This window comes from Sorex fumeus, unplaced genomic scaffold, assembly GCF_029834395.1.
Source record: "Sorex fumeus unplaced genomic scaffold, SorFum_2.1 ptg000026l, whole genome shotgun sequence".
Classification (NCBI taxonomy): Eukaryota; Metazoa; Chordata; class Mammalia; order Eulipotyphla; family Soricidae; genus Sorex; species Sorex fumeus.
This window is the reverse complement of record NW_026606083.1, coordinates 8025697-8043883: the sequence shown is the minus strand read 5'-3', so window position 1 is coordinate 8043883 and position 18187 is coordinate 8025697. Positions and strand designations below refer to the sequence as shown.

The 18187-nt window shown below is 56.2% G+C and overlaps 1 protein-coding gene across 1 annotated transcript in view; it reads left to right on the top strand.

Annotated features, from left to right (window-relative positions):
* Positions 1–7468: 7468 nt before the first annotated feature.
* The window catches only part of ITIH5 (inter-alpha-trypsin inhibitor heavy chain 5), a 44360-nt gene continuing 33641 nt past the window's right edge, over positions 7469–18187 (top strand). Inside the window, exons 1-2 of the mRNA XM_056114580.1 lie at positions 7469–7558; positions 14841–14885. Coding sequence (XP_055970555.1) covers positions 7469–7558; positions 14841–14885 — 135 coding nt within the window. The remainder of the gene's footprint in view (positions 7559–14840; positions 14886–18187) is intronic.

The window sequence follows — 18187 nt, the reverse complement described above, 5'->3', positions numbered from 1 at the left end:
AGGCGTTTGCCTCGCATGCAGCTGACCCACCCAGGTTCGGTCCCCAGTACCACACAGGGTCCCCCAAGAACCGCCAGGAGTGATCCCTGAGCACAGAAGCAGGAGTCAACCCTGAACACTGATGCCAGGTATGGCCCCAAACCAAACACACACACACACACACACACACACACACACACACACACACACACAAAACAACCAGGGGAGCTGGACACTGCCTGGCACCTTGTTGAGGCTGAGTCTAGTCCTCCCCGCCAAGACGGGGCTGAGAGAGCTGGCGGGACCACCCCGGAGTGAAGACCCGGGTCTTTTCTGAAAGGTTGGTAGAAAATAAATTCTGGACCTAAAGTCACAAAACAAAGCTGGAAGAATTCAGACCAGAGCAACTCCCTGGGTTGCAGACAGTGGGGGGAAGAGCTTCCCAGCCTAGCCGTCCCTGGCAGGAGGCGACATTCCCCAGGGCTGGAGGAAGTTGGGTCCGGGAGGACACAGAGGGCTAGAAAAATTCAAGGTCTCCACGGGGCTTGCTGAGGCATGGGGTTCAATGCCTGACACCCCACAAAAGAGGGAATCGAAGAAGGGCCTGGATATTCTCTCAGGCCCTACAGAAAACAGAAAGAATAAGGAAACTGCATCACAAGCATGTGGGGAGGACTCCCCACTGGGGAGCACAGTGGAGCTGGGCCCAAGCCTAGCAGTCTCTCTCTCTCTCTCTCTCTCTCTCTCTCTCTCTCTCTCTCTCTCATCCAAACCCTTCATCCCATGGCCCCGGCTGCTTGCACCCTCGCTGATGTTTGCTGTAAATCTAAGGCCAGCTCCAGGCTCAGGGGAGCACTCAGGATCAGTGTGGCTTTCAGCTTTTTCGAAAGTGCAATGGTCCCAGCGCGGCCGAGAACAGGGAGACCCGGAACAAGGGAGCACGAGCACTTTCCTTCTGCAGGAAACCATGGGTTTCTGGAAAGAAATTGCTCAGGTGGGAGAGGCCTGAGCTTAGGGAGCTTGTTTTCATCCTAAATTGCCTGTTGTCTTTCTCATACAGTGACATGGGCTGAGGGCGCGTGAGCAGGGATTGACGGGGAGCCTGCGGCTCACTGCCTCTTGGAAGAGGCGATGGCTCTGATGGCTCTGAGTCCCCCCCCCCCCCCCCGACTTGGGTGCCTCATTATCACGCTCTCCTCCGTGAGATTAGCAGGGCGCCCTTCCCGAGTTTCACTGATGGAGACAGTTTATCGAGTGGACCCTGGGGAAGAATGTTATCTCCCTAGCAGCCAACTCGGCCAGGCCGCTCCCTCACCCAGGCTCACTCTAGGCTGGATCCCCCTTTCCTGCCACTGGGGGTTCTCCAGGCACAGAGGGGCCCCTCTGGTGCCCCCCCCCCCCCCCGCTGGGACCTGAGGAGGTAAGCGAGCACATGGGCGCTTCTCCGGCAGTTGCGGCTCCCAGGACATACTGTGTCAGCTGGGAGGGTGCTGCTGGCCAGGCCATGGGGTGGGCGGGGGCTTCCCGGCCGGTACAGCCCATGTGCCAGGAACTCAGAGCCCAGTGTGAGCTGGGGGGCATCTGCTTAATGTCCTGGCCTGCTGGGAGTCTGGGCTGTGGAAGGGCTGGTAATCCCCTTAGGCAATGCCTCAGGGAACTTGCCACACCATCATACCATGCCTACTGAAGGCAGAGCAGCCTGAGAGAGAGAGAGGGAGAGAGAGAGAGAGAGAGAGAGACAGAGAGACAGAGAGACAGAGAGAGGGAGAGGGAGAGAGAGGGAGAGTGAGAGAGAGAGAGACAGAGAGAGAAAGGGAGAGGGAGAGTGAGAGAGAGAGACAAAGAGAGAGGGAGAGGGAGAGTCAGGAAGAGAGAGGGAGATAGAGTCAGAGAGAGACAGAGAGACAGAAGAGAGATACAGAGAGAGAAAAGGAGAGAGAGAAAAGGAGGGAGAGGGAGAGAGAGAAGGAGAGAGAAAGAGGGAGAGACAGAGAGAGAGGGAGAGAGAAGGAGAGACAGAGAGACAAAGAGAGACAGAGAGAGGGAGAGAGAGAGAAGGAGGGGGAGATAGAGACAGAGAGACAGAAGAGAGGACAGAGAGAGAGAAGGAGAGAAAGAGAGAGGAAGAGAGAGAGGGAGAGAGAGGGGGAGAGAGAGAGGGAGAGACGGAGGGAGGGGGGAGGGGGTCTTCTCAACACCGTGGCTTCCTGCTGGGCCTGAGGAAGGGAAGCAGCCTAGACACAAAACCGAGGTTCCTTCCTAAAGCAAAGAAACCAGGACTACCTCTGTCTCTCCGGATGACTTTCGAACAAGAGAGGGAAGGAAGAACACGTGCTCTGGAATAATGCACACTGATTCCAAATCATGGTGGTGGTGGGGATGGGGGGAGGGAGGGAAGAAGGGAGGAAGGAAGGTAGAGAGGGAGGGAGGGAGGGAGGGAGGCAGGGAGGAAGGGGAGACGGTGGCCCTAGGGTGCCTCTGGCCACTGTTGTTAATGAAACAAGTGAAAACAATATAAAAAATAAAAACCAGAAATTAAAATGAAAAAAAAAGGAAAGATGACAGAGCATGAGTGAAGGACCGGGAAGCTGGCCAGTGTGCAAGTGCAGGGGGAGGAGGTGACCCCTGCTTGGAGGCCAAAGGAGGCTGCCTGGAGTGGGGGTCCGGGCCAGGTCTGTGCCTTGTAGAGCCCGCACTGCCCACTAGGGGGCAGAAAGTGCCCGCCTGCAGGACACCAGGAAGCCAAGGGCCCAGGGGGTGGCTGGAAGGGTGTGTGGACACAGGACTTACCTGCCTGAACAGGGCTGGTGCAAGGCAGCTCCAGGGTGGCAGGGCATACTTTGGGAGGGCTACTTAGCTGCTCTGTAAATGGGCACAGTAACGCCCCTCCTGAGGACGACGGAAGAGTCCCTCTCAAGCCTCCCAGACGCCACCTGGGAAACGGGGAGGGAAGGGAAGTGTCAGGCGCCACATAGGACCTGGTCTCTGCCTTACAGAGGTTGCACACGGGGCTTGGATGGGACGCAAATGCAGGAAGACTGACCTTTGCTGTGTGCAAAGTAGGTGGCCATATGCAAGGTGGGTGGCTGTGTGCAAGGTAGGTGGCCATGTGTAAGGTGAGTGGCCGTGTGCAAAGTAAGTGACCATGTGCAAGGTGGGTGGTCGTGTGCAAGGTGAGTAGCTGTGTGCAAGGTGGGTGGCCATGTACAAGGTGGGTGGCTATGTGCAAGGTGGGTGTCCGCGTGCAAGGCGAGTGGCCGTGTGCCTAGCAGGGCCATGCGGGTGTGCAGGAGGCAGAAGGGAATTCCTTTCACAGGAGTGCTGAGCCGAGGAGCCCAGCTGGAGCTGATCTTTGGAACAGGAAGGGGCTCACCAGTTGGGTACTGGGGCTTCTCAGTGGGAGGGGCCCAGAGACACGAGGCCACAGCACCGGGGTCTAGACAAGGCTGAGGGGGGGTGGGAGAAGCAGTGGAAGGGCTTAGGTACTGACCTGAGCCGTAACGGGGACGTGCCTGTCTGGAGTGGGTCCTTGGCGTGCAGTGGGGTGTTCACTACTCCTCGAATGGGTCGCCTGTTTATACTGCATCGATTGGATTTCTTTTAAAAAGTAAACTCAGGTTATGGCTTGTCAGGAACGGGTGTCTGTTCTCCCATCTTTCTCTGCGGAGGCTGGAACCAGGAACCAAGTGTCCATGGCCAGGAACCAAGAGGGGGAAGCAGAGCAGGGCAGGCTGGCAGGGCAGCTGCACCTGGTGCCCAGGCCTCGCCCCCAGCACGGTGGGGCCTGACGCCGCTTCCTTGTCCATCCTGGCACTGCCCTCAAACTGCAGCCTTGAGCACCGGCGTGAGGACTGGCTTGACTCTGGCTTTTGTGCTCCTGTGGGTACCAAGATGATGTTCCATGTGTGTGACAGTGGAGGAGGAGTGACTCTTTTCACCAAACTTTTGAGGCTCATTGGCTGACTTTCTGTGAAAACTTTCGGTCTTATTTTGATTACGCCCACCTGGGATTTTGGTGGTTGTTTTGGGGGGTGTTGGTTGGGCCAAACCTGATGGTGCTCAGGGGCTGTTCCCAGCACGCTTGGGGGCCATGTGGTTCTGAGGCAACCTCTGCTATAGCAGGCTGGCGCCATAGCCTCGCTCTGTTTCTCTGGCCTGATTCACCTGGGCAGTGAAGAGCAGCGGGGCTGGAGAGTCCAATGGGCTGAGCATGAGCTCTGCACGTGGGAGCCAGGTTTCATCCCAGCACTGTGTGGTCCCCTGAGCACAGAGCTGGGAGCATCCCATGAGCACTGTCAGCTCCAAGGCACCCACACACAAACACAACGCATACATGTGCACACACATATGCACACATGCACACACGTGCAGGTGCATACAAAGACCATTCGATTTTTTTTGTTTGTTTGTTTGCTGGTATTGGCTTGGGGACCACACTCAGAGGTGACTTCCTCTGGCTCTGTGCTTAGGGATCACTCCTGGTGGGGCTTGGAGGGAACATAAAGGGTCCCGGGGATTGAACCTGGGTTGGCTGCATGTAAGACAAGTGTGATATCTCTCTGACCATTGCTATAAAGTCATGAAAATGCTTGTCAACAGGAGCCTGCTTCCAGATGCGACCCTTGAATGTGGCGACATTCTGCAGTGGAATTCTGGGACACGCAAGGCGAGAGGTGGTGGCCAAGGTGAAATCAGACTACGGCTCAGCCCTCAGGTCCCACCGCCCGGTCTAGGACCCCCTGCCCCGGGCCTCCTGTCTGCTGAGTCCTCAGACACCCTCTGATTAGCCAAATAGCATAGTGGTAGGGATTGTGAAAGAAGCTCTTCTGAGGGCAAGTTCAGGCTCAGTCAGAGAAACGATAACAGGGATGGGCCCAGCAGCAGCGCCAGGAGCAAAGCCAGAGAGCCTTGAGGGCAGCAGGGAAACCCCACTTTCCTTTCTCTTCTCACCTCAGCAGGAGCTGGTCACTATGGCTTTGGGGAGAGGGCAGTTACCAGGTGACAAATAGAGTTGGGCTGGAGAGATGGGACAGCGGGAAGGGTACCTGCCTGGCACACGCCAGCCAGGTTCAACCCCTGGCAACACATTCGGTTCCCGGGTCCTGCCAGAGATTCCTGAGCGCAGAGCCAGGAGAAAGCCCAGAGCACCCTGGGTGTGACTCAAACAGCTCCCAGACAGACAGAGCAGGAGAGGCCGAGGGCAGGAAAGGTTCTGCGGGGGAATCAGAGTTAACAGCCATTGTTCCCACCCTTTCCCCCTTTCAATAACTGGCTTTGTCCAAATCCAACTTTTTTTTTGTATGTTTTATTTTTGTATCACACCAGAACTCCTGACTCCGCGCTCAGGGATCACTCTGGGTGGGACTTGGGGACCATATGGAATGCCAGGGATTGAACCCATGTTGGCCAGATGCAAGGCAAGTGCCCAACCCACTGTCTTGTCACTCCGGCCCCCAAATCCAACTTTCATAAATAGCTACTTTCTCTTCGGAGGGAATTGGGAAACTTTGATTCCTGAAGATCTGGAACTATCCTTAAAAGTGAGGGTGGTGCCAGCCGAAGTTCGGGGATGGAATGTTTCCACCTCTGCCGGGGTGAGCTCCATTCGCTCACATCCCTGTTTCCATTGGAACACAACTGAAAATTAAGTTCCTCTGGCCTACTTCATCGCTCCTCATTATATTATATTATATTACCTCATTATATTACCGCATCAGCGGTATCATTATCCACGGTCCTGGGACCGCTGCTTGTCCTGATGTTTCAGCTAACAGTGGCAGGCTATGGGCTCAGTAACTCTAATAACGATGATGATGCTCCTTTGATTGATTGCCCAGTGGCGGGATGTCTGTTATCTGGGTGTCTTTGCCTTCCCTAATATTTTCTTGAACAAATAGCATTGCAACCACAGTATATAAAACATTTTAAAGAGTGTCACAATTGCATACTTTTAACTCATTTAACTCATAATAACTAATTATTTTGTTCCTCCCTATATTTACTTTTTATATCATCACAAAGATTTTTTTCTACGTTCAAATAATCTGGGTTTTCTTTTCAATTACACAATAAACATCTTCCATGTCCCTGAAGATGATTCTGGCTGTATAATATTCCACAGGAGAATGTGGGGCGGTTTGTGGAAATGCCCACCATGGTCCAGTTCTCAGGTGCCGCCAACCTCTCACTGTTAAAATTCATCTCATCTATTGGAGTGCAGCTGTTAGTAAGACATAAGATTTGCCTTTGGGGTGTTCATCTTTGGGAAGATGAAGTAAACAAGCGACCAGATGAAAAGATGGCGTTCTGCTGACACTGGAGTGTGGGTGGGGGGTGGATGCATTTCTCCTTCCCGCAGGTTGGCACTGTCACCAACAGGCTGTCACTTAGATGTGCAGAGACACTCACCCAGTGGCTACCCACCAAGCAATTAGACACTTCTCCCTGTGACAATTGCATCCTCCTCTTTTCTGGTCTCCTGGCACAAGAACCTGGGGTGTCCTCAAGGAAGCAAGCTGTGCCCTGCAGGAGGGGGCTGCAGGTGTGTGGGGGGGTGAAAAAAGAAGAGAAGGAGTCTGGTCTAGTGCCCGGGGCTCAGCCCTCTCTCCAGCTGGTTGGAAGGGCAGCTGGAGGGGGCCAACAGGGTAAAGTCTGCTGGAGCCTCTTGGGGTGGGAGACTAGGAGGGTCCCTGGGATGAGCTGAGCAAGCTGGGGACTGGGCGAGCTGGGGTGACCAGCAGACTTGAGGGGGGACAGGTAGGTCCTGAGGGGTGTCACCGACCAGGTGGCCAGTCTGAGGTTCTGCGGGGGGGGGGGGGGGGGGGGAAGCGCGGAATCTGGGAGGAGGGTGGGTGCAGGGAGAAGGGGTGAGTGAGCAGGCCTCAGACTTGGTGGAAGGAAGGGGGCCAGAGAGGTGGGCCTGGCTCTGGGGGAGGAGGAGGGAGGCGGGGCTTGTGCTGAGGGCGCGGTGGGGCTGGAGCGGGAGCCCTGAGGGCTCGAGAAGGCGGGGTTTGGTTTCTAGGGGCGTGGCTATTTTGGGGCGTGGCTGGGTCTAGGGGCGTGGCTAGTTCAGGGTGAGACCGGGGCGTGGCCGGGGCGGAGCTTGGGGCGGCACAGCTTGGTCTGGGCTAGGGCCAGTGGGAGAGGGCGTGGCAGGGGCGATTCCAGGGCGGAGTTTGGGGCGGTGGCGCTTGGCCCAGGACAGGGAGGGAAGGGCGTGGCTGGAGGTGTGGCCGGGGCGGAGCTGGGACGGCGGAGCTTGGTCGGGACTGGGGCTGGGGGTGTGTGGCCGGGGCGTGGCCGAGGCGGAGGTCGGGGAGGCTGAACTTGGTCCGGGCCGGGGTCGGGGCGGGAGGGCGTGGCCGGGGCGTGGCCGGGGCGGCGGACCGTGCGTGCAGCAGGCAGCGGAGCTGCTGGCGCGGTGAGCAGCCCGTAGTGCTGTGGCCGTGAGCGTGTCCGCCGGTGCCCAGCGCCCCTTGCTCGTCTCGCCATGCTGTTGCTGCTCGCGCTGTGTTTGGCGCTACCGCTCGGCGCGGGGTCGCTGGAAGAGGCGCGGAACTGGGGCGGCGCTGAGGAGCAAGTGAGTGGGCTGCGGGGCCGCGGGGCTGCAGGGCAGCGGCGGGCTCGGGTCCGGCTGGGGCCCGGGTGGGGACACCCGCTCCGGCGAGTCCCAGGCGCTCCCGCGACGGCTCCTCTCCGCGCCCCCCGTTGCACGCGGGCCGTCGAGTCCCGGGAAAGTGCCCGGATCCCCTGAAGAGGGCCTCGCGGGTCGGGGGGTCCATCCCTGCGGGGACGCTGCACGGGGTTCGGGACAGCCGCGGACACCTGCAGAGCTGCTGACAGTCACACTGTCCACTGTTCCCAGGCCGCGCGCGGCCGCCCTGCACCTGGGAGAAAAGCACTTTTTGGAGGGGGTTGAGGGGTTCCCAGGAGGCACCAGTTTGAAGGAAAACAAAAGGGGGTGGTGATTGGAGGGGGGGCCCTTAGGGTCCAGGAAGGTGGCCTCTCCGGGCCTCGCCTACTGTTGTGTCCCGCACTCCGTCTGCACCTCCCACTCCCATAGCCCCTGCTGGAGAAACCCTTACTTTTGGTACTTGTTTTGTTTGGGGGCCACACCCAGGGGTGTCCAGACTACTCCTGGCTCTGTGCTCAGGTGCTGCCCGCGGGTACGTCCTGCCAGCTCCTGCTGGGTTGGGCCAGCGCAAGTGCCAAGGGAAGGAATGTGGGGCAGAGTGCTGAGGCTGGCCGGGTGCAGGGCAGGGGGTGTGGGAAGAAGAGAACAAAGGTTCTGATTGTGCGGGGTGGGGGTGCAGTTCTAGGGGGTGGCATGGAACTCCGCAGGGTCCTGCTGGGAGCAACCACTCGGACCCTTGACTTCACCCAGAGCTCGGTGCCGCCCCTGAGGTGACAGAACCCAGAGCAGCACCAACGTGCCCATGTCCACAACGGGCAGCTTCACATCTGCTCCGGCTATCTGAGAGTGTGTGAGAGTGTGGGCGTGTATGTGAGTGTCTGAATGTGTGTGTGTGTGAGAGTGTCTGTGTGCGTGTGGTGAGTGTGTGAGAGTGTGGACATGTATGTGAGTGTCTGAATGTATGCGTGTGTGAGTGTGCGCGTATGTGAGAGTGTCTGAATGTGTGCTTGTGTTTGAGAGTGTCTGAATGTGTGTGTGAGAGTGTGGGCGTATGTGAGTGTCTGAATGTGTGTGTGTGCGAGTGTATATGTGTGAGTGTGTGAGTGTGTGAGAGAGCATATATGAGTATGAGTTTATGCGTGTGAATGTGTGTGTGAGTGAGAGCATATGTGTGTATGAGAGAGCATATGTGAGGAATGGGTATGTGCCAGTGTATGTGAGTGTATCTGTAATGGTGATTGTGTTTGAATATGTGTGAGTGTAAGTGTATGTGTGAATGTAAGTGTAATAGTGTATGTGTCTGAGTGTATGTGAGTGTGTGAGTGCATATGAGTATATTGTATGGGTATAGGTGAGTGTAAGTGTATATGTAAGTGTGTGTGTGAGTGTATGGATTATGTATGAGGGTGTATGTGTGGGGATGAGTGACTGTGTATGGTGAGAGTGTGTGTGTACAATGTGTGTGGGTGTGTATGTGTGAGTGTGTGCCATTGGATTAACAGCGCAGACTCTGAGACGCCCCAAGCCCTCATCTCTCCCACTGATGAGCCCCCACAACTCTGAGCCCGTTTGGGGACCTCTGCCCTGGGCACAGGATCTGTTGTCGGTGCACTGTGGGTCAGACCACCCTCTTGGAAAGCCTGAGTAGCCGCGCGCATAGCTGGTGCCAGCGTGAGCCCAGTCACGGCTTAGAGGCCATGTCCTCCTCCGTGGAAATGCCAGATTCCTCTGACCATCAGCTCATCCCGCGATTCCCACTCGCCCTTCCCCGGAACTCTGCCAGTGACCCCTCCAACCCAGCCTCCTGTAGTGACCGGTGACTTTCCATCGCCCACTGCACAACACGCTTGGAAGCTTGTTAACCCCTTGGGTTCCAGGGCCTGGTCTGAGCGGGCCGTGGTGGGTCACCGCCGTCCATGGTGCACGCGGCTTCACAAGAGTCCCGGGAAGGGCAGGGCCCACACAAACTCTACAGGTCTCTGCTCTAGGACCTTCCAGGGGCACCGTTTCCCCGACTGGAGACAAGTGGGTGCGCGCTGGAGCCAGAGCACAGCGGGCAGGGCGCCTGCCTTGTACATGACCGAACCGGGTTCAAGTCCCTGGGACCCCATAGGGTCCCCTGAGCACTGCCCATCCCCTGAAAAGACAAGGTGGTATTTCGGTTATTAACTCGTGCAACTCTGAGTGAGCGGAACCCCAAGAACCATCACTGAGTCCCAGGAGGCTGCAGGGAGTAGGAATCAGGGGCACCCTGGTGGGGAGCCCGAAGGAGCCCTCCCAGCCTGCCCTTCCTCCCCACGTAGAAAGCTTCTCGGCCCCCCCGCCCTCGAGTGCCAGGGTGGGTTAGGAGCCCTTAAAAAAAGAACGTCTCGCATCTTGGTGAGGCAGAGTGCTGAAGGGAGCCACAGACAAGTCGGAACTGATGAACGCCTGGTGGCAGGTGCACAGACACCGTTGGTGGGCCAGCCCTGGCCAGGTGACACATCACCAACTGCCCGGCTTGCCCTCTTTGTTCCCCGGCCGTGTAGAGGACCAGCGCGGCGGGTTCGGGCAAGGGCGCAAGAGTGCTCCCCTCGTTCCTGCCTTGGGAAAGTCTCCAGCTGCTGCCGACTTTACAAGGGGCTGAGAGGTGCCAGGGAGGGGCCGTGCCCTCTGGGCATGCCTGGGCTCCACCCAGAGCCATGATGCCAGCGCCCGGCTGTTTACTGACTTGGATTAGGAGCCTCTGGCACAAAATTAGGAGCTGAGAAATAGCCCCAAGTGCCCTAAATCCAGAGCTGTGGGGCTCCGAAATCACTGGGGGAATGCAGTCGTCTGTCTGTCTGTCTGTCTGTCTGTCTCTTTGACTCTTCCTTTCTCCTCTCTCTCCTTTCTCCTCTCTTTCTCCTCTCTCTCCCCCTCTCTCCTTTCTGCTCTCCTCTCTCTCCCTCTCTCTTCTCTCTCTCTTCTCTCCCTTTCCTTTCTCTCTTCTCTCTCCTCTCCTCTCTCTCTCCCCCTTCTCTCCTTCTCTCTCCCTCTCTTCTCTCTCTCCCCCTCTCTCTTCTCTCCTCTCTCCTCTCACTCCTTCTCTCTCTCCTTCTTTCTCTCCTGTCTCCTCTCCCCCCTCCCCACTCTCCTCTGTCTCTCCTCTGTCCTCTTTCCTCTTTCTCCCTCTTTCTTCTCTCCTTTCTCCTCTCTCTCCTTGCTTTCTCTCTCCTCCCTCCCTCTCTTCTTTCTCCCCCTCCCTCCCTCCCTCTCTCCTGTCTCCTCTTCCCTCTCTCTCTCTCCCCCTCTCCCTGTCTCTCCTCTCTCCTCTCTTTCCTTTCTCTCCCTCGCTCTCCCCTCACTCCTCTCTCTCCCTCTCTCTCTCCCTCTCCTCTCTCTCCCTCTCCCTCCCTCTCTCTCTCCCTGTCTCTCTCCCTCTCTCTCCCTCTCCCTCCCTCTCTCTCTCCTGTCTCCTCTCCCCTCTCTCCTCTGTCTCTCCTCTCTATTCTCTTTCCTCTCTCTCCCTCTCTCCTCTCTCCCTCTCTCCCTCTCCCTCCCTCTCTCTCCCTCTCTTCTCCCTCCCTATCTCTTCTCACCCTCCCTCTCTCCTCTATCTCCCTCTCTCTCCCTCTTTCTCCCCCCTTCTCTCTCCCTCTCTCTCTCCTCTCTCTCCTTTCTCTCTCTCCCTCTCTCTCCCCTCCCCCACTTTCTCCTCTCTCCCTCTCTTCCTCTGTCTCTTCCCAGGCAGCAATGTCTCTGGACTGCTCATAGCTCCATCCACCCACCCGGGCGCTTGGGTGTGACCCCCTTTCCCTGCATGGGAGGAGGGACCGCAGCCCCTCGGGGTTACTCCTAACCAGTGGGAGGGGGGAAGGGCGGGGGTCCTGGGCTGGCGTTAGAGTTCTATGTGGCGGGGTGCCTGGACTCCAGCTGGACAGGACAGCCTGTGCAGAGGGGCGGGCCCGGCCTGTCTGTTCTGAGCCTTCGCCTGGTGCCTGTTTCCCAGCATGATAAAGGAGGGGCTTGGTCTCAGCAAGCAGGACTGCCTTTAGGGCGCCCCAGCAGGGAGGCAGTGGGAGGGGCGCCTTATGCCCCACCTGAGTCCCCCTAGTACCACCTGCGCATGGTCCAGGCACCGGGCAGACCCCCTGAGCGAGCAGTGGCTGGGAGACTCCCCCAAAACAAGCCACCTCCACAATGCTTGGAATTCGAGCCCCCAGATGTGTTTTCTTCTTCCTTTTCTAGGGGTGCACCCCTGTCTGGGTTCCAAATGCAAATATCAAGCTGGACCCCAGGGAAGAGAACTTGTGTGTGGGCTGGGGTAAGACCATCCCAACAAGCACCTTCCGAAAGCTGCCCCCCGCCTGGGTGGATGTGACCCCGCCAGAGACACCTCAGGGGTCTTGGGTCCTGTCTCACTTTTGGGGTCCTTTTCCCTCACCTCCCTGATCTGTGGGTCTAGGGTTCCGGCCAGCACAGAAGTTGGGGCAGCTGCTAGAACCCTAGAACCCTCTGGGTTCTGGGCCCCAGGATGAGGGGGGTGGGGTGGGGGTGAGTGAGCTTCTCTCAGCGAGGGACCCCGACAGTGGCCTGTGGGTGGATTCCCCGGGGCATTCTCACTTTCTGTCTTTTGTCTCCCTTGAGTTGTGGGGCGTTGGCACTGCCCGGAATTCTGACCCTCTGGACATTCACCTTCATGCCCCTTGTCAGGCCTGGGGACTCCAGGAGCATGCTCCTGGGCTCTGTGAGTCTCCCCTTCCCGTGAGGACCCCACCCTGACCCGAGCCTGTGGGACAAATACACAAATACAGCCCCCGCTGCTGAGGCCAGGGCCATGGGCAGCCGCTGTCACTGGCCTCCCAGGGAGGGGTGACAGAAGGGTCTCTGGGACAGAGCCTGTCTCTGCCGCCCCCAGCTCCCTGCTCCCCTACAGCCACCCCTCTGGTTTCTTTCCAACCTGGGACCCGATTCTGGGATCCTCAGGGGTAGAGCAGGGGCTTCTACACTCCAGAAACGCTGAGGCTGGACATTTGGAGCCCTGCCGGGGGCCACTCAAGTTGGTCCTGTGGATCCCGCACTGGCCCTTGACGCAGCTCGGCTCCCCCCAAGGCAACCCCCGACTGGCAGGAAAGCCGGGAACAATGGGAGCGGGAATTCCGGGGCACTCAGGACTCACTGCCTGGCCCTCTCAGGGTCACTCCGAGGGAATGCTGGACTGAAGCGTGGCCAGGGAAGCCCCCCTGGGAGGCAGATAAGCATCTGGGAACCCGGCGCCAGCGTCTCCTGGACTTTACAAAGTGGAGACTTGAGAGGGAAGTGTGACAGCGGCCCGCGCCCCCTACTGCACCCCAGATGGAGAGTCTGGGGGGTCTGACACCCTCAGAAGTCAGTGGGGATGGGGCAAAGTGCAAGGGAAGGAACAGCGCCCCTGTCCGCTGGTCCTCACGGCTGGCCAAACCCCAGAAGGTTCCTTTGCTTCCTCGGCCCGAGTGCTGGGGATTGTCCTGTCACTGGCATGTTGGTTTGGGGACTTCGGGGAAGAGGGAGGACGGTGTTCAAGAATATTTTTAAACTGTTTCCCATTAGTGGCGACTGATTATTTTGGGTTTGGGGCCGCATCCAGGGCTGTGGATCTGGGTGGGGTCTGGCCATGCCCTGTGAAGGAGACTATGTGGCCTAGGACATGCAGGAAGGCGCTTGCCTGCGTGGGCCAATGCGGGCTGGAGCCCCACAGTGCAGAGGGTCCCCTGAGCCCACCAGGACTGATCCCTGAGCACCCCCGGGCATGGCTCAAAACCCCCAAATAGCTTGTGTTTGTAAATTATGCCTCATAGAGATATTGAAAAAGTTTTGCATGAAGTCTAGCAGTGATGTGCAAGGGCTTCCTTCCTCCCTCCCTCCCTCCCTTCCTTCCTTCTTTCCTTCCTTCCTTCCTTCCTTTCTTTCTTTTTCTTTCTTCCTTTCTCTCTTTCTTTTTTGGTGTAGTTGGGGGTTGGGTTGCATCTGGCAGTGCTCAGGGCTCACTCCCAACTCTGTGCTCAGGGCTCACTCCTGGGTCTGTGCTCAGGGCTCACTCCTGGCTCTGTGCTCACTCCTGGCTCTATGCTCAGGGCTGACTCCTGGCTCTGTGCTCAGGGCTCACTCCAGGTGGGCTCAGGGTGGGGACCATGTGTGATGCCGCATTATCAGATTCAGATTTGCCATGTGCAAGGGCCTTACCGGGCATGCTATCTCTTAAGTTTTTTAACTGCTTTGTCAAATTAAGCTCAAGAGAAAATTAGTTGCTAGTAATTAACACCCTTTCCTGTAAACAACAGTTTGCCCTGGGTCAAATTCAACAACTGGCCAGGACTTTTTCATGAGTCAAGAGGATATGCTTGGTTATTAATATGCCCTTTTTTGAAGACGGCATCTCACCTGCCAGCCCCACAGTCAGGAGGGACAGCCAGGGTCCAGGATACACACGTGGGCCAGAAGGAAGCTCAGGCTAAGTTCTCCTTTGCATCCCAGAGTTCCTGGAGTTTCCAGATGAGTCAATAGGCCCCACTGGGGAGAGGTCACGCACTGCAAGGACATGAGCACAGAGTTTGATTTGAAGGCAAGAAGAAAATGCAGCGGCCGCAGGTTCTGCTCGGGCTCTGCTCCCGTCAGTTGCCCAAGCTCCCAGAGTGCATGGAGGGACACACGTGAGGCTCCAGGGACACAAGGGAGGGCCAGGCCTGAGCGTAGGCTTTGCACATAGGAGGCCCACGGTCCCATGCTTCCTGGTCCCATGCATTCTGCTGGGAGCCCCCCAAGCACTGTGCTGGGTGTAGCCCCTAAGCATTGTCAGGTGAGAGTCTACACACCCCAGCATGCACAGAGGAGAGCAAGCAGGAAAGCAGATGAGCAGGAGCCTGATCTCCAGAGCTCAGCTGTCAGCTGAATCTCCCAGTGAATTCTCGAATTCTCCTTTGAGCGAGGAAGCAACCAGATGGAAATGCTCCCCGATGAAAGTGCTCCCCAATAGATGTGCTCCCTGATGGAAGTGCTCCTTGGTGGAAGTGCTCTTTGATAGATGTGCTCCCCAATAGATGTGCTCCCAGATAGACGTGCTCCCCGATGGGTGTGCTCCCCGATGAAAGGCCAGAACTGCCCTTTACTTCTTTTTTCAGCTTCCCCCCCCCCGTGGATCTGAATTGATTTAATGACCCACTGCTCTGCCCAACAACAGGTTTGAGGATGATTTCCCCATTGTAATTTCTTTATTCTGCTCTTCTTACAGGCTGGACTCAGGGTCCCGCGGCAAGCCCGGCTGCTGCAGAGACTGGTACGTACAACCCAGGCATCTCTGTGCATCAGGTCCTCCTGTGTCTGGGGCTGTGTCTCCTCCATGAGCCGAATTGTGGACTGAAGGAATCCAGCATGAAACAAGCCCAATTCTAGAAGGACTGAACCCAGGCTTGCTTAAATAAGAAAAGCCCCTTTATTTTGTGTGATGTTCTCATCCCAGACCTGCAGGCTTTGTTGTGACGTTTGGTGATAAAGTCACCAAAATCCACTGGGGCTGATCAGAGCAAGAATGATCACTGCTGGACTGTGTTCCGGATGGGAACTTGAGTATTCAGGGACCCGAGGGCTCTCCGCATGCCCTAGGCCATGTGTTGGGATATATCTGTGTGGGGCCCAGGCTTCTGGCTCCTGTCCCCGGGGGGGGGGGGGGGGGGGAAGCAGTTGTCTGAGGACCGTGTTTGTGTCAGTTCTAGATTTCTTCTCACTTGTCATCACACTTACTACCTTTATTGTCCTTCCACTCGGTACTTTTGTCTTGCCTCTTTCTCCCTTGATCCTTTTAAGCTTCCCACACCCCACATCCTTGGAGAGATCCTGCCTCACACAGAGCTGGTGCCTTTGCTAAAAAGTGTGCAGGAATAGCAGGAACTCACAGGGCAGTCTCAAGCCAGATATGCACACATACCTGTCCACCCACTATCCAGCCTTCATCCACCCATCATTCATCCATCATCCATCCCTCTTCCCATCCATCCTACTATCCATCCATCATCTATCCATTCCTCTCTCCATCATCCACCATCTATCCATCCAAGCATTCATCTCTCCCTCTCTCCATCCACCAACCGACCCACCATTCATCCATCCATTCCATTCTCCCATCCACCCACCCAATCTATCAGTCCATTCATCTTACATTTAAGTATAATTATCTACTCATCCACTTATCATCTATCCATCCACCCCTCAATCCACTTACTCATCCACCCTCCCATCTACTCATCTATCCACCCACCCATTATCCACCCATCCATCCATTAGCCGTTCATCTGTTCTCCATCCATCCACTCATCCATCATCTCTCTACCCACCCATCCATCCATCCATCCATCCATCCATCCATCATCTCTCCATCTCTCCATCCATTGATCATCTCTCCATCCATCCATCCATTCATCATCTCTCCATTTACCCATTCATTCATCATCTCTCCATCCATACATTCATCCATCATCTCTCCATCTATCCATTCATTTGCCTAGCACTGCTTGGGCATTTAGAGTACAAACCCTGAAACAGACAAGAGATGGTATCTTTCTCAGAGTCTGAGCTCTTGGCATGCTGTGATCGGAAACACAACCCAAGGGTTTTGGTGATATCAAAGAGGCTGACATGTACCACTGGGAGGAGTAACAGGGCAGAGGAAGCAGAGTCACAGTGCACACACTTGATGTGTGTTCTGGTCAGTGTTCTCAGACTAGGAGATGGTCTCTTGATTCCTGAGATTCGCTGAGTACTTACTAGATGCCAGGCATTGTTCTAAGTGTTTCTCCTCTAACTCAGTAGCCCCGGGCAACGTGCCCTGGAGGCATTTTCCTGCTGGGAAGTGGAAGTTGGGCGGGATGGGGTGCTTGCCCCCGACCTCCACTGGCTGGAAGGTGAAGGAGGTCAGAATCCCTCTGTGGCCTTCCTCTAACTGATCAGCTGCCTTCTCCATCCTGCGTCTCTTCCTGCGTCTGATTTGCATTTAATAACACCTCACCCAACCTGGCTTTATCCGTCCCTCTCTAGCTTTATCCATTCCTCTGGGGCAGACATGAGAAATGTCCAGCTGTGGCCATGGAGTGCCTGTGAAACCCTGTGACACGGCCCTCATGCATAGTGGGAGACTCCTGCGTGGCCCCTTCTAAGTGCCCAAATGGGCCTTGGCAGAAAAGGGTTTTCCACACCTGTTCTAGCAGTGAAAGCGTCTTCTTTGGGGGTGACAAGTAGTGCCCAGGCTGGGGACCACTCTCAGGGTTACTCACTCTGTGTTTAGGGTGGGCAGATTCCCCAAATGCGCATCATGCCCCCCCACACCCAACCCCTCACAGTAGCTCTCCCATCTGGACGATAATTGCATTTGTCCAGACGTGTTTGTTTCTCCCACTAGAATCAGAACTGCAAAGAACTTTCCATTCATTCTATCATCTGAGTGCTTTTAATTCCATGACCTAGATTTTCTTTTTTTGTTTGTTTCCTTTGGACCACACCCGGTGATGCTCGGGGCTTATTCCTGGTTCTGCTCCCAGGGATCACTCCTGGCAGGACTCAGGGGACCATATGGGGCACCAGGGATCAAATTTGGGTCAGTCTGGCCTACATTTTCAGCAGGAAGATTTCCAGACCCAAGTATGCATGCATTCTTCATGTTTACAAGTATTCTATGATGATTATGTCTGATTCCTCTTTTGGATCATAGCCCCCTGTGCTCAGGGCTTACTCCTGGCTCTGTGCTCAGAGGTCATTCCTAGTGGTGCTCAGAGACCATATGCAGTACTAGGGATTGGAGCGGGTTGCCCACACAAGGCAGATCCCTTCCCTGTACTGCCTCTCTGCCCCCACGATTCCTTCTAGCACTTCTGTGTGAATTCCTTTCCCACTAGCCATGGGCATCGTCATTGGTGTCAGTCTAGCTGGATGTGTTGTTGTTGCTGAGTCTGGCCTCTTCTCTGCAGCCTTGGACCTGGGGGTGTTGCTTTCGGGCCTGGGGGTGTTGCTTCCGCAGCCTCCATTGTTCTGTGTTCCATCCACTGCTCCTAGGGATCAGAGTGCCCTGCACCCCATCCCGTGGGGGCCCCAGCTCCTTGAGGGCCCTCCCCATCTCCATCAACACCTACTCAGGAGCTTTGCAGCTCCTGAAAGAAAAGCGAAAGTGTCTGGGTGATGACTCAACTTACCTTTCTTTTTCACCCCTGAGTTTTCATCCGCAGTCAAAAGACTTTTCTTGATGTCTTGTTGTGGGCCGTTTCTGTCTTCTGTCATTTCTCAGATCGCAATAGGAATCGCTACTCATTTCTGTGTCCGACTTTCAGGTTTGTTTGTTACTCATTTCTTGGGCTGAGCTTTATTTACGCAGCTGGTGCCTGGATGAGCATGGTAGGACACTCGTGCATGTATTTGTGATAACCCCCCCACATACTGTGAGATAAACTGCCAGGGCAGGGGGGGGGGGCGGCGACGGAGTGATGGTACAGTAGGTAGGGCACATGCCTGGCACACAGCTAACCTGGGCATGATCCCTGACACCCCCTTATCGCCCCCTGAGAACAGAGTGAGGAGTTAGTCTGTACTGTCAGA